The sequence below is a fragment of the Manacus vitellinus genome, unplaced genomic scaffold (assembly GCF_001715985.3).
Source record: "Manacus vitellinus isolate BGI_N305 unplaced genomic scaffold, ASM171598v3 scaffold_21_pilon, whole genome shotgun sequence".
Taxonomy (NCBI): Eukaryota; Metazoa; Chordata; class Aves; order Passeriformes; family Pipridae; genus Manacus; species Manacus vitellinus.
This window is the reverse complement of record NW_021939546.1, coordinates 4,371,382-4,386,374: the sequence shown is the minus strand read 5'-3', so window position 1 is coordinate 4,386,374 and position 14,993 is coordinate 4,371,382. Positions and strand designations below refer to the sequence as shown.

Genomic DNA, 14,993 nt, shown 5'->3' with positions numbered 1-14,993 from the left:
CCCCCTCAGCTCTGAACCAGCATGTTCTCCTGCCCCTCATTCCAATGCTCTGATTTTATATCCCACTCTTTCCGCTGATTCTTGCCAAGCCTTTTTACTATTATTTTCATTTCTCATTTGTTCCTGGCTTCTCTGTTGATCCTTCTTTGGAATATTATTGTTTCTCCAAACATTTTAGAGCTGTGTGTTGGACCACTGCAGTGAACTCGCAGGGTGACAGTCAGAGTTGCCATCTGTGGCTTTGGAGAGTGTTACAGAGAGTTCCTTAACTGCTTGTCAGGGACTGTCTGTCTCCCCTTCTTCTTCCATCTGGTGGTGGGGGTTTTTTCCCCTTTTTTTTTCCCAAATTAGTAGACATTTTTGGTGGTTAATCACTCAAAAGACTCTCTTTTTGCAGTTGGCTGCATATGGGGATCAGCAGCAGTGGCATTCAGGATTGTGCTTGTCTGTTCTTGAATGATTTTGCAGATAAATGTGGGAATTCAGGGTGCAGTGTCAATTCCAGCAGAATTATGTGTGAGGATATGCTGTTCCTGGAGTTAATCCAGACTTAACACCATTGGTACAAGGGCTTTACCAACCAGCTTTCTTTGTTTAAATCTTTCATAGGAGATTTACCATTAGTGACCTGAATTGGAGGACTGGAATAGATGGCAGATTTGGGAATGTCCTTAACTCTGGAGTTCTTAATTTGCTTTTAACTTTACCCCTTTGGGGTTTTTTTGTGCACCAATGTTACTTTAATGGTTTGTTATTGCTGATGCAGCAAATTGCAAGAGCTTAGTGGAAATCTGCCAGAAAGCATCACCGTGAAATCACAGCCCACAACACAGAGCATATGGAATCAGGGAATGGTTTGGAATGGGAGGGACATAAAAGCTCATTCGGTTCCACCTCCAGCCATGGGCAGAGACATCTTCCACTGCAGCTGGGCAGAGACATCTTCCAGGTTGTTCCAACCTGGTTTTGAACACTTCCAGGGGTGGGGCAGCCACAGCTTCTCTGGGCAACCTGTGCCAGGGCCTCCCCACCCTCACAGGGAAGAATTTCTTCCCAACACCCGAACTAAACCTGCTCTCTGTCAGCTGAAAGCCTTTCCCACATAGAATGTGAATTAGCCACACTTGCAGTGTGTGCAGTGAGTATTTTTTCACCAATAACACCAACACTTCCCACAGCCAGGGCTGAATGAGCTGTATCTGTTGTCTAGAGATTACATGGACCGGCTCCTGGATGAGAGTGAAAGTGCTGCTTCCAGCAGAGCTCCGTCCCCTCCTCCCACAACCTCCAACAGCAGCACCAGCCAGTCGGAGAGGGAGGACAGCACGACCAGCAGCAGCAACCAGAATGGTGAGTGTGTGCCCTGTGCCCCCTGAAGAGCTGCCAAATCCTCACAGAATCCCAGAATGGTTTGGGTTGGGAGGAACCTTAAAGCTCATCCCGTTCCGCCCCCTGCCATGGGCAGGGACACCTTCCACTAGACCAGGTTGCTCCAAGCCCCATCCAGCCTGGCCTTGGACACTTCCAGGGATGGGACAGCCACAGTTTCTCTGGGAAACCTGTGCCAGGGCCTCACCACTCTCACAGCCAAGAATTCCTTCCCAGTATCCCATCTAATCCTGCCCTCTTGCAGTGGGAAGCCATTCCCCCTTGTCCTATCCCTCCATCCCTTGTCCCATGTCCCTCTCCAGCTCTCTTGGAGCCCCTTTGGGCACTGGAAGGGGCTCTAAGGTCTCCCTGGAGCCTTCTCTTTGCCAGGTGAACACCCCCAGACACAAACAGCCTACTTTCCCAAGGTGTGAGCAGCTCTCAAGTAAAACTGGTTTTTAAAACAAGATATATGTTTGCTTTTAGACATTGGTCATGTATGGAAGATAAATCTCCACTGGAATTTCCTTTTAATTGGAATTTATGTGTTCTTGTTTCCTCTGTGCTGGTATAGAGGTGTAATGTTAATGCAGTGAGGAGTCCTGTGCAGGATATTTAAACATCTAGGGTGGGAATTGGGCTGTGATGGAGCACACTGGTGCTCCTCAGGGACACCAGGAGCTACTCCTCCCAGCCATGGGCATGGAAAGGAGTTGGGAATGGGAGAGGAGCCAGGGCACACTCCCTGTGAAGGAAGAAAATCCCAAAAGTGAGCAGAGCTGTGCTCTGCTCAAGGAGCAAGAGGAGGGAGGAGCTGGGGACTGAATCAGGTTGTGGAAATCAAGAGCAAGCTCCAGAAACTGCTCAGGTGAGGAGAGTCCACCTGTAGCTTGTGGAGTTACTGGACTCTGGGACATTTTCTGTTGCTTTTAAGGGCTGCCATAAACTCCATCATGGTAAGTCTGTCATTTGTGTGCACATAAATCACTAGTTCAGTAAGGATAAGGAGAACAATACTGGCTTTTTAGTTCAGTGGGACTAATTAAAACTGTGCTTTACTGACCTGTCACAGACTGTTCTGTTCCTCCTGATGCTCCTGTGCCTTTCTGATGCTGTCTCTCTCTCACACAGGTGTCTCTGCCAATGGCCCAGGGGAGGCACCAAGCAAAGAGGAAGCAAAACTCGAGGGATTGCACGTAAATGGACCTTCCAGTGGCAAGAAAACACCTCACACGGAGCTGGATACAAATGGGTATGAACCTGAAAACCTTGCCATTGACCCCAAACTGGCTCATTCAGCCTCAAGAAACGACAATGATTTGGAAGAGAAAAGTGAAAGACCTCTAAAAAGAAGAAGAATTAACAGCAGTGGGAAGGAGAGTCCGGGGGCTTCAGAGTTCTTCCAGGAAGCAAACTCCCATGGGAAGCTTGAGGAACTGGAAACTTTGGATGACTGAGTGCAAGGAGCTGGTTTTATTCCTTGGAGTAAATTTTGGGTGTCTGAAATTTTCAGGGTTGATGGGTTACCTTACAAAATCCAGTTCCATAAACAATCTGCTGAGATTTTTTTGTTTTGTTTTCCGGATACCTTTTAGTTGGCTCTAAAAATCTGATTATTTGATTTTTTTCAGTGCTGAAAAGCAGCAGGAGAATATTGAATTTCTCAGAGCTGGCAGCTGCAGTTCTGGGCTAAGAGGCTCTTAAATATTTGAGGAACAAATCAGTGAGTTTCTGCAAAAATACTCCCAGCCTAATACATTAAAGAGTGTGTTAATACACCTTTTAATGTATAATACACCTTTTAATCATTGGCAAAGTGAACAAAGCATCCTATTTGCAGCAGGGGCTGGTGCAGATGTTGCAGGAAGTTAAAATAAAACAGAGAAAGCCAAGAAAGAGTAGACACAGAAATTTCCACTCCTGCTGGTGAGAGGAAAATGTCATCCCATCACTAAGGAACCCTCATGAATCCTGAAAGTTATGAGCACAACTATTTTTATATATAGAAGTTTTAAAAGGTAAATAAATAAACCAAGTCAGGTTTGTCTATGTAAAATTGTTGACATCAATGATGTCTTTCCATATTCTTTATCTGGGCTAAAGAAATACATTCTGTATTTTTCCAGATTTCTTTGTAGCCTTTGAAAGATTTTTACAGTACTTATGTCTTGATTGAACTGTCCTTTCTTAAAACAAAAGCTTGTATAATTTTCTTACCTTGTACAGTTGGTAAACTTTTATGAGAGAGTTGATACCCTGAGTCTAATGTCAGCTTCCTTTTATTTTGCTGAAGTCTTTTCTAAAAAAAAAACCCAACAAAAATAACCCCAAACCAAACAAATTGACTTAAAAATCAATCACCAACGTGTTATATTCTTCCCAGAAACTGGTAAATAATTAACATAAGAATGGTTAGGAGTCATTTGATTTTGGAAACATGTTTTTTTTTCTTCTGTTTTATGGCAAATAGTGATGCTAAAAAATTTGTTACTCATGCTGCTTGCACTGCACACATTTCCTTGCTTTCTTTTCTCACTTTATTTTGAACTTAGATAATTTTCACAGCAGCCAAATGCTTGAGTTTACTAAACCTTCTTCACCCAGTTCAGGTGTTAATGATCCACTGATATATTTTTCAGTCTGTGTCTCACCTGCCACATTTCACAGAGCACAGGAAAGGGTCCAGTCTGGCTGTACTGGGTAGGAATGGATGTACAGCTGGAATCTGGTGCTGGACTGGAATTTCTGAGGACCATAGGGATGGTTTCAATGGGAGCAGGGACAGCACATACAGGTATTGGCACCCAGGGACACCTGGGAGAAGGGAGAGGAGGAATGGATAACTAATTAAAGATTAAAGTATGGTCAACTAATTTAAGAATAAAGTGTGGGAAACAAAAATTCCCGATAAATAAGTGTGGAGGGGGTCATGTTCACCCTCCCACCAGCACAATTTGAAAGTTGTGGAAATAGAATTTACCATCCATTTTTAATCCAAATTAATTTGGTTTTGTTTGTTTTTATTTTTAAGCCACTTTTTTTGGTTTTATTTAAACTGTACTTCTACTCTGTTAAAATTAGAGAAATGGTTCATTTGTATAATTTATAACTCTGTGTTCTCCTCCTTACAGCTGTGCTGTTAATTCTTACTTGGTTATTTTAATTTAAGGTTCATAAGTCTTTCTGATTCCGGTTTAAATGAACGGTCCTATGGTTTGAAATTCATGTATGCACCCAAAACCCACCTGCTGAGGGGCTGGGTTGTTTTCTCCTCCAATGACCTGTACTTGGACTTTATGATGATTAATGATCCAGATTTGGCCTGGATATGTTATGGATGTAGGAACTTGTTCCCAGAAATGTGGGGAATGATCCACATTTGGATCACTGGAATAATGCTCTACCTGGTTTAGAGGGTGACGCCTGCCAGGAATCAGCCAGCCCTGTACCTGGAGAGACTCTGGGTGAGGTTTGTTAATTAAAACCTGTATTAATTAAGGAATTAAGTGATTAATCCCAAGGCATAGGTTGCTGTTAACTCTCCCCTCTGGATTAGTAACAGAAACCCAAAGTTTCAGCCTTAGATCAAAGACGGTCACGAGACGGTTCCAGACAACCAGAGCCCTATTTTCAGTTTTATTTTTATGCATTTTTTTGTTTGTTTGCAAGTTGGAAATACTTCCAAAAATTTATAGGAAAGTTTCTAAGTGAATTGTCTCAGGCCTGTGTGTGAAATCCAGCACTGTGTATGTTTTCAGGAATGTTGCTTTGTTTTTTATCTTACCTTTTTTTTGGTGATATGTAGAAGAGACCTGACATTCCATAATCAACTATGTAATGCTCAGCTAGACTTTAAGAATATTTAATTATTATTTACCTTTTGTTTATGCTGGTGTTTTATACAATACTTTGTTCATGTTTCAAACTGCAGCCACTATAACTCGGTAAGTCATTGCACTACTAAAGCTATTTAAAATCCTGGAAATCTGGTAACTTTGGTTTCATTTTCAAAGCCTTCAGTACAGTTTGGAATCCAGTTCAACAGAGGAAATCCTTGGTGGGCTTCCCAAAAGGTTAAATGTGAATAAAAATCCAACCACACACACACAAACTTACAGATTAGTTGTATCCATTTTTCTGCAGAGTATTTTGCACTGTTAGTAATTCCCTCCTCTTATCCCCACTCCCCCTCTGCAAAAAGCTTATTAAAATATTTTTAAATGTACTGTCTGCATTAAAAATTCCTGAGTTTTTTTGCTGGAGTTTTCCTGCTCAGAGGACAACTCTGTTACTGCTGTTACTCTGTTACTGCTGCCATGAAACACATGGAAACAAAATACCCTTTTGGGTTCAACTTTGAACTGCTTCTTTCATTCCCTCAAAACAGGCTTGTGCTCCCACATCCCTCTTCCCTTCCCAAGGAATATTTAAAGCTGGAAAACCCAGGAGATCCCCTCAACCCCCACTTCCTCCACTGGGCAGAGCCCCCCTGCGCCCCTGTTTTATTCACCCCCCAGCTATCTCCATCCTCTCCAGCCTTTTCCTGCTGTTCCAGAGAAGTGAGGGATTAGGCAGGAGCAGGCAGGGCAGGTTTGGTTCATTGGTTTATTTGAAGCAAATACAAAAATACAGAGGCAAATCCTTTCTGCTCTCATTACTGACATCCGAAGCCTGCCATACATTCAAATCAAAAGGTTGCCCTTTTCATCACTAAAATGCTCATTTTGTAAATAGATTCTACATAGAAAACATTTTTTTAGTCAATTAATAGCATAGAAAATACTGTTAGAGGAGCTCTTGGCTTTCCCAGTGTTTTGGATCCCATCCCAACCCTGGCACACACAAAATAACCTTTAAAAATACTTTACCATTAGGACACCAAATCTAACCAGTAGATTCAAAAATAAACATAAAATCATAAAAATCTCCTTTGACAGAATCAACATCCTGACTGTGGACACAGCAGAGTCAGAGCACATGTGGAAAACAGGGATTTGGGAATGTTGCAGCGAGAGGAAGATCCACCAGCCCCAGCACCACCCCGCTACTGGGAGCCAGCACAGCACCAGTAACCCCATGCTGGGGAGAGTCTGGGCAGCTCTGGGGCTTCTGCACAGCAGGAATTGTTCATCACCTTCCCTCTCCTGGCAGCAAAGCCGAGGATTTACCAGAATTTGGGAAGAGACAAAAATAATCAGGGATTTTTTATTTTTGTTTTAATTTCTCCAATTCTGTGTGAGGGGGAACCTGCTGAGGAGCTGCTCCAGGACACCCTGACTCAGCCCTCAGTTACCACACCAATTCCAAAGAAAAGGGAAGTCCCTGGTTCTGGAAGAGCTGGCAGACTCATTTCACACCTTTACCAGCACCTCAGGCTGTTGCAGCATCATCCCAGAAAGTCTCTTTCATACCTAAAAACTTCCAATAAACTCCAACAAATGCGGCTTTGCCAAACAGCAGCCACAGTTTTAGCAAATATCTCCCAAATATCTCTCAGTGGCTAGAGCAGCTGTTTGCATGGATACAAAAAAACCTCTAAATACATTGTTTTACCAAAATTTTTTTACCCAAACTTATAAACAATTCTTTTTAAACCAAAAGGCAATCCAGGGAGACCTAGAAAGAAGTGCTGTGCAAGAGAACCTTTAAAAATCAGCAAACTTATTAAACTGCCCAACTTATTAAAAATCCCATTCTTTTAATGGGTCACAGACCCAGAATGACTTATTCCATGAAAAACACAAATTGTGGGATAGGGCTTGGCCCCCCTTCACTTGCCAAAAGGTGATTTCAGTCCCTGTGCCTCTTCCAGGTGTGTGCAGGTGGGTGGGATGGGGATTCCAGGGGCAGGAGCAGCAGCTTTTGCTTGGCACATTTCCTGGACCGTGCTCTGTGTGCCAGGAGGGATGAAGTCCTGTGAATCCTGCAGCTTCTCCCTGTTGGATTCAAACTGCCCAGCGAGGTCAGTAGCTTTCCCAAATCCAAAAGTTTCTGCCCCCGGGGTGGTTTGAGGGAGGCTGCCAGCTCTGCCAAGCTTACCAGTGGCAGGTAAAACCTTCCTGTTGGGAATATCCCTGAGCCTTGAAAAGCAGGAAAGAGAGGGGTGAACGTTTGCAGGGCTCTAATAAACCAGCAGGGCAAACCCAGCTTTAGAAGTGGGTTAATGAAACAAAAAATAAACCCAGAAAACAACTAAAATTTCAGTTCAGAGAGCACTGAACATTCATCCAAGAGGTTTTAGCCCAAATCAGGAGCATCCTGCATCCTCCAGGGGAACACCTTCCATGGTCACCTGCCCTCGGAGCCGGATCCCACAGCCTCCCCTTCCTGCAGCAGCCAGAGGGACCAGGCTGGGGGTACAGAGCAGAGGCAGAGGCAGCCCCAGCATCCCAATGCAGGCTGAGTAGATCCATGGAGCAGATCCAGCCAAGGCTCCCCCGGACACCTCCTCCTCTACTTGGCGCCGCCTGCTGCTCGTGCCAATCTCAGCTGCCAGATCTCAGCTTGATTAGAAACCTGTTAATTCCTCATGATCAGACTTAATTAGATGCATTCCTCCCCGTGCAGGCAGTTCCCTTCCCAAGGATTTGCAAAGGCAGCAATCGAGGCTGTGCAAATTAAGAGCATCACGGTGGCTCCTGGCAGGCGCCCCGGATTCCTTCCCGCATTCTGCCCGGGATCAGCCGAACAGAAAGAGGTTGTTTCCAAAAAAAGCCTCTCCCTGGTCACACAGAGCTTTTTCCTTTAATATCCAGCTTGCTGCCAGCATCAGACTCCTTGCTCATTTGCTCCTCGGTGAAAGTGATGTAGGAATACACCAGGCTTCCAGCAATACTGCAAAAAACAGTTGGGGATGAGATACATGGATCAGCCACACAGCCCTGCCCATCAGCTGCCAAGGAAAAGCCGGAACCATGGGACTGAGATCTGCTGAAAGCATCAGTTTGCATGAAAAGTCCCTGTTTTCCTCCTAAATCCAGGTGTTTTGTGTAATTCCTGCCCAAACACTTCCTAGCCTGGTCCCAAACCTAATGCTAGATCTGTTCCACCCCCAAAGGGATCCTGCTGAAGGACAGGGAATGAACTTTCACCATAGGAACACACACAGAGAAGAAAGGAGACTGTTAAAAAAGCTAAATAAACAAAAAAAATACTTTTTTGCCGCCTTAATTTCCTGACTCTGGTTGGCAATTCTGAGAAAACTCAAGTTTGCTGATAAAATACTCCTCTGAGTCCTCCTAGCTTTAAAACAAGCTGAGTCTGGGAGTTCCCTATAAATACCACTTCCATGCTTTTTTTTTTCTTTTTTTTGAAAAAAACCGCATTGAATCAGTCAAACCAGTTTCATCCCAATTTCCACTGACAAATCATAAATAAACAGCCAAGGCCTGACGTTCTTACCTGATATTTAGACCAATGAAGTTCATCCATGTAAAAATATAGTCTCCTCCAAAAAACATCCCAATATAGGTTATTAAAATATTCTGCAAAAGAATAAGATTTGAGGAACAAGAGCACAAGTCTGAGACAAGGGGAATGCTCCATGCATGGAAAAGGGAAACCCTTGGATGCAGAGTGTGGGATATGGAGGAATGGGGGCTGCAGCAGCTGGTTAACATGATTCCCAAGGAATAATGAGTGAGGTGCTCACCTGACATTTCCCCTGGGATCAAGGAAAGCCACTCACCTTAATGCAGCCAACTATTGTAGTTGTAAGAGCAGAGTTATACTGAGTGCAAAGAACCGTGGAATACATCAAAATAAATCTGCGGAGGAAGATCCAACATCATCCCATCAACCTGGGCTATGGAAGGAGTCCCAGCCCAGAGCACGGGCTTGGAACAAGGTGAGCTTTAAGGTCCCTCCCAACCCAAACCATTCCAGGATTCCATGATCCCTTCCCCTCCTTTCTCCAGCAGTATTTATAGCATCCCTTTTTTGGCTAAACCTGCACTGAAGGAGGGTAGGAGATAATTCCCACCTGCCACAGCTCTCAGAAATAGGGTCCTTATCAGGACTGAAGGTTTATTATTAATTTTTAATAGTAATAGGGCACCAAAATTCCCTATTTCTGGAACAGAGATGCCTGCCCTGCTCCCATCCCAGCACCCAGATCCTTACCCCATCACACACGACAGCATGAACTGCACGAGGAAGAATGTGTCTGCCCAGCCCTGGTATTCCATTGCCTGCAGGAAACACCAGCCTTTAGAGGAGGAAGCACAAGAATTCCCAGCAAGACAAGGAACAATCCCCCAGCCTTGGCTTTCATATCACAGCAGGAAAAACCAACCCAAATCTGAGCCTGGTGTGACATCCTGGGCTGAGGAAGGCTGGATCCACACGAGCATCACCTCCAGCTGCAGCACCCAACTCATCCCTCCTGAAAAAAGCAGGGACTAACGGTGCCACAAGCCAGAGGAACCAGAAGAGACATTCCCTGCTGGTTATTACCCAGAAATGGACAATTTTGGAATTCATTCATTGCAAACCACAACACTCAGACAGCACATCTCAAGGGAATTCTAACCTCTGGAGATGGTGCTCACTACGTGCAGCCTGGAATTCATGAAAGGGTTTTTGCCTTGTGCTTTCAGTTTCTTGGAATGCCTGGAGTGCTGGGTCCAGCACTGGGCTCCAGTGCCAGAGACAGGGACAGACTGGGTGGAGTCCAGAGGGGTCACTAAGATCCTGCAGGGAGTGGAGCATCTCCCTGAGGAGAGGCTGGCAGAGCTGGGACTGCTTGGCTAGAGTAGAGCAGGCTTGGGGGATCCCACCCAGGTGTACAAACACCTGTGGGAGGGAGCTAAGGGGATGGAGTCCAGTTCTTCCAGAGGTGCTCAGAGGCCACAGGTACACATGGACACATAGGAGGGTCCCTCTGGATGTCAGGAGACACCATGTGAGGGTGACTGAGCACAGGCAGAGGTTGCCCAGGGCAGTGCCAGAGTATCCATCCCTGGAGATACCCAGAACCCAGCTGGAGTACTCACGTGCTCCAGGGGGACCAGAGGAACTCCAGAGATCCCTGCCAGCCTTAACCAGGAGGCAAAGGCAGAGCAGGTTGAGAACTGGCTCACCCATTCCCTTCCCAGCTGGACAGGGCTGCCAAGCTCCCGGGGATCCTGCCAGGCAGCTGGGAAAGCACTTCCCACCAGAGACACGAAATGCTAGCCTAGGAGGGCCCTTCCTGCAGGTCATCCATCCCTGTCACCCCAGGAATTACTTGCAGGGCACACCCATTTCTTCTCTCACAAAGCAGCACATTGTTACCTTGGATGCTGCTGAATGAATACAAGACTTCCCAAATGTACAGGCATGGGAAAGGGTCCCAGCACCCCCCACCCAGGACGGAGCCCCCAGCCCCGGCCACAGGCCCCTCACAAGGGGGTTTTCATGGAGCTGCACACGCGGAGTTTCCTGGCGGCAGCCCCGGCACAGAGCAGAGCTTTGTCCAGCACCACAGCCGGGAGCTCAGCCCGGAGAAAGAAGTTTATTCAGGGGAAAAAAAAAAAAAAAAGGCCATTTCTCTCTCTGGGCTGAACAGAGGCTGCACAGAGCACACAGAGCAACGTTTTGCTGCCCCTGCGCCAGCTCCTGCTTCTAAATGAGCACTTTATCCCCAAATCCTGCCCTCAGAGCTGCTTGCTGGGAAGGGCAGGTCTCAGCTACCTTCAGCCCCTACCATCCCTTCTCCTTGCAAATCCCAGTCCATTATCCCAGGGCATTAAGCTCACAATGAGGACAAAGTCACCAGGCTCTGCAGGGTGGGGATGGACAGCAGGGGGGCTGCCAGGGCCCCCACAGGGTCACCCATGGGGTAGGTGACACCTCCAGCTTTTGCCATCTTAATTCCCTCCACAGGAAGAGGGAGATGCCCAATGAACAGGCATGAAAAAGGAGTCTCTTGCTCAGCAGGGCCAGCCCAGTACAGCTGTACATCAGGGAGTGCAAAAAAAATACAAATAAACAAAAAAAAATAGTAATAGCAATAGTAAGAATAAGAGTAATTTCACAAATACAGGACCACAGGTAAATCAACCCTGATAGAGCAGCACAGGCAAACTAACTCTCAGAGCAACTCAACAAAACCACCTCAGCAGAGGGAAGGACAGAAAAAAGTTTGAAGAAACTCATTTTTTTCCAAAAATACTTAAACTTCTTTAAATAATATTTGGTTTTGCTTATTGCTCTCCACTTCCCCATTCCTCAGGCATTACAAAAATGCTTGAATGGAGCAACTCTGTGGATTTAAGTCCAATGTAAGGCTTACAGTTACTTGCTGCTGACGTGGTTTTGGGGTAGTGACCCCACCATCCCTTCCCCCACCTCCTCCTCATTATCCCATTCTCTTCATATGACATTGTGCCACAAAAAGCATGGATTCTGGACAGGAATCCTACCTTCTGCGCGTCTCCAGTGAAGTAGGCAATGGTCAGGGTGGGGAGGATCATGAACAGTGCATTGTAATAGAGCAGACCATATTTTCCCAGCTCCTGGAATCAAGAAATATCCATGTATTTAACTTGGAACATGAAATCTTATTCATATTGCTACTGAGAGTGGGGCTTGTAAGGTAAATCCAAATTCTCCAAGACAGAGGAGTTGAAGGGTGGGGGTTTTTATATATATCACAGAATCCCAGAATGGTTTGGGTTGGAAGGGACCTTAAAACTCATCTGTGCCACCCCCTGCCATGGGCAGGGACACCTTCCACTAGCCCAGGTTGCTCCAAGCCCCTCCGAACCTGGCCTTGGACACTTCCAGGGATGGGGCAGCCACAGTTTCTCCAGGCAACCTGTGCCAGGGCCTCACCACCCTCACAGGGAAGAATTTCTTCCCAATATCCCATCTAAGCCTGCCCTCTTGCAGTGGGAAGCCATTCCCCCTTGTCCTGTCCCTCCAGGCCCTTGTCCAAAGTCCCTCCCAAACTCTGGACAGGAGATTTTGGGAAAGCAATAGGGTGTCACCAGGAAAGCCTCACTCCTTTGCCCTCTCAGATGCAGGTTGGTGGCAAACGAAGCCCAGCCCTGAAATGCCAGAGGGAAGGTCATCCTACCTTTGAATCCAGCTTCTGTTTCACATAGGCACCGTTTGCAGCTGTTAAGGCATCATTAATAAGGATAAAAATATATCCTTCCAGGTCGAATGCCAAGTCAGCACTGGGAAAGGGGAAAACCAGAAGTTAAAGCTCTAAGCTGGGCAGAGACAACGCTTGGAAGATTCCTTCCACCTCCTGTTGAGCCAGTAAGTTGTCAGGAAAAGTTAATCATGGGAGGAGGGGTGGGGATTTGGTTCAGTAAAACATTCTTTCCTACTAGAGAGCATGTCTGGGGGGGGGAAGTTAGTGTTTAATCTGCCTTCTTGGGACATTGGATTCTCTTTAGCTTGAACCCTTTGCAGACACAAGATGGGGACAGCAAACTGGGAGCTCACCTGGCAGCTACGAAGGCGCCAAAGATCATAGCAAATACTGTCATCTGAATGCTCCAGGAAAACTTCTTCCTGGAAAAGAGAGGTCGGAGGACATGGCTGTCAGCCACAGTTCAGTCCTCGGGAAAGTACTGCCAGGGCTCTGGAGAGGAACAGGGGACACACATGGAAAGGGGGAGAAAACCCCAAGGAAACCAACCCGTGCAAGAGCCATGAGTAAAAGACACTTTTAGACAATTCTCTCTGTAATTTAAAAATAAATAACTTGGTCTCGATGAAGTGTGAGTTTATGGAGAGCTGAAACCCTGCCTGGTGCAGAGAAGGGCTCAGCTAGGCATGGAGCAGCTCCCAGCCCCATGGAGCCAGTCCTGGGAAAAGGGCTGTTGGCACATGGTGGGAGCAGTATGGGGGTCCCTGCAGGCACCAAGGGCTGGTACAACACCCTCCACATCCAAAACAGTGCTGCACAGCCAGGCTGCTGCAAGTGGAGACAGAGCACAAACCTCTGCCCCGCCTGGCAGCTCCGCAGGGCCCCGCGTGTCTCCCAGCTCCCTCCGGGCATGGGAAAGGGCTGTGCAGATCAAGGCAAGTAGCTCCCTGTATCACTTCCTCCGCCCACCCTCGCTCCCAAAACCCAGCCCGGAGCCAAAACCCCTGGCCACACAACAGCTCCCTCACACTGGGCATCATCCCAACACCTCTCAGTTTCTGTAACTAACCAGGATCTGTCACTGGGAGAAGGGGCTGGAAAGACTCACTTGAGTAAGAATCCTTCGGCAAGCATCGTAAACAGGATGGAAAACCTTCGCAGGACAGTGAACATGGGCAGGCTGCAGGAGGAAGGGGCAGCAGGGTGAGAGGTTGTTCCTCCCTCCCCGCTACAAAATGCAGCTCTGTGGCCACTCTGGAGCGGGCGCCGGGATATGGGCTCTGGAGAACAGAGCATGGGCAAGCCTTGCCCATTCTCTTATGAAAATGGCATTACTCTCCTCTCCAAAAGGTATTGCTTCTATCAGACCCTGTCAGGGCAGGGTGCCCTGGGGACACCCCCACACCCTCACCCACAGTGGGTGAGGGCCAGACCCATGTCCCTCTGTGCCCACTGGCTGCGGGAAGCATTTGAGAACATGCATGTGGCACACATTGGCATGGGCAGAGAAGGAAGAGCATCACCCCGAGTGGCTCCTGCCAGGGTCACCCACAGCCTTGCACAGCCCCAGGGCCCAGCAGCAGCTGCCTGGGGTTCTTGGGGACCCCACAAGGACCCCATTAAACACACTCCCCCATACAAAAAAACATCCATACTTCAGTTTCTTTGTGCTGAACAGTCCTGTGATCTGGTTCCCGAAATACAGAAGAGGTAGAGGAAATGTCTAGAAATAAGAGGGATAAAGCTGAGTGAGCAACCGCAGGAAGCTGGGGAGCTCCCAGAGCACCCTCAGAGGATAAATATAGATATGAAGTTATTCCCACCCGGCCATGGAAACGTTCACACACACACATGTGTGTGGCTCCTCAGCCCAGAGCTGCTCAGTGGCCACAGGATCCCGGGAACACAGACACAGGGATTCCACTGCCAAACAGCCCGTGGTGCCACGGGGGGTGAGGGGATGGGGCAGAGACACTTGGCTGGCCCTGAGGCAGAGGAGAGGTGCCCAGGGAGGGGACTTGGGTGCCCAGGGAGGGGACTTGGGTGCCCAGGTTGGGGTCTTACCCGCCGTGGGACATGTCTGTCGAGGTCAGGGAACTTCACCACCCGCAGCGCTTTGCCCGCCCAGAGCACGGCCACTGTCGCCAGCATCTGCAAGAGAGGGGGGGTGTCACCCCACAGCCCCCCAAATGGGAGGTCTGGGGGGGACAGGGGCATCCTACTCACCTGGCCCAGCCCTACGCATAGCGAGGAGGGAAACCTGCAGGAAGAAAGCAGAGATCAGGGGGGGTCCCCACACTGGGGGGCACCCACACCGGGGGTCCCAGAGGCCACACACCCCATTGTGTGTGTGTAGGGGGACAGCAGCAACCCCGTCCCACCAAACCTGAGAGCTCACAGCCATGGGGGGCACTGCCCAGGGGAATCCCCAGGGGAAAAGGGGACACGCAGGGAGGGAGTGGCAGTGCAATGGGCTCCTGGGGGGGAGGAGAGAGGGTACGGGTGGAGGGGAGAGCCCCACATTAGGGGGTGCATAGGGGGT

General features: G+C 47.7%; 2 protein-coding genes across 5 annotated transcripts in view; one reads left to right on the top strand and one right to left on the bottom strand.

The window, feature by feature from the left end:
* MIER1 (MIER1 transcriptional regulator) overlaps positions 1-5,244 on the top strand; it is a 34,884-nt gene extending 29,640 nt beyond the window's left edge. For all 4 annotated transcript variants that reach the window (XM_018072201.2, XM_029959642.1, XM_018072202.2 and 1 more), the window contains 2 exons: positions 1,211-1,350; positions 2,500-5,244. In XM_018072201.2, coding sequence (XP_017927690.1) covers positions 1,211-1,350; positions 2,500-2,825 — 466 coding nt within the window. In that variant the 3' untranslated portion in view covers positions 2,826-5,244. The remainder of the gene's footprint in view (positions 1-1,210; positions 1,351-2,499) is intronic.
* Positions 5,245-5,954: 710 nt separating this feature from the next.
* On the bottom strand, positions 5,955-14,859 carry SLC35D1 (solute carrier family 35 member D1). Its single transcript, XM_008921936.3, has 11 exons — positions 14,678-14,859; positions 14,516-14,602; positions 14,107-14,174; positions 13,560-13,631; positions 12,805-12,873; positions 12,428-12,530; positions 11,772-11,864; positions 9,490-9,557; positions 9,056-9,134; positions 8,770-8,852; positions 5,955-8,202 (listed from the first exon to the last, which is right to left on the bottom strand). Exons 2-11 carry the CDS (start codon positions 14,600-14,602, stop codon positions 8,094-8,096), a joined length of 831 nt encoding a protein of 276 aa, XP_008920184.2. The 5' UTR covers positions 14,678-14,859; the 3' UTR covers positions 5,955-8,093.
* Positions 14,860-14,993: the final 134 nt, after the last annotated feature.

What these genes read in the sequence shown, in the direction of transcription:
- SLC35D1 (XM_008921936.3), bottom strand. Translation starts at nt 14,602, where the DNA reads ATGCTGGCGACAGTGGCCGTGCTCTGGGCGGGCAAAGCGCTGCGGGTG. An exon ending in GGCGCCTTCGTAGCTGCCAG is followed by an intron (nt 12,531 to 12,804) that starts GTGAGCTCCCAG and finishes CCCCTTTCCCAG; the next exon opens with TGCTGACTTGGCATTCGACC. An exon ending in TCACTGGAGACGCGCAGAAG is followed by an intron (nt 9,558 to 11,771) that starts GTAGGATTCCTG and finishes TGTTTCCTGCAG; the next exon opens with GCAATGGAATACCAGGGCTG.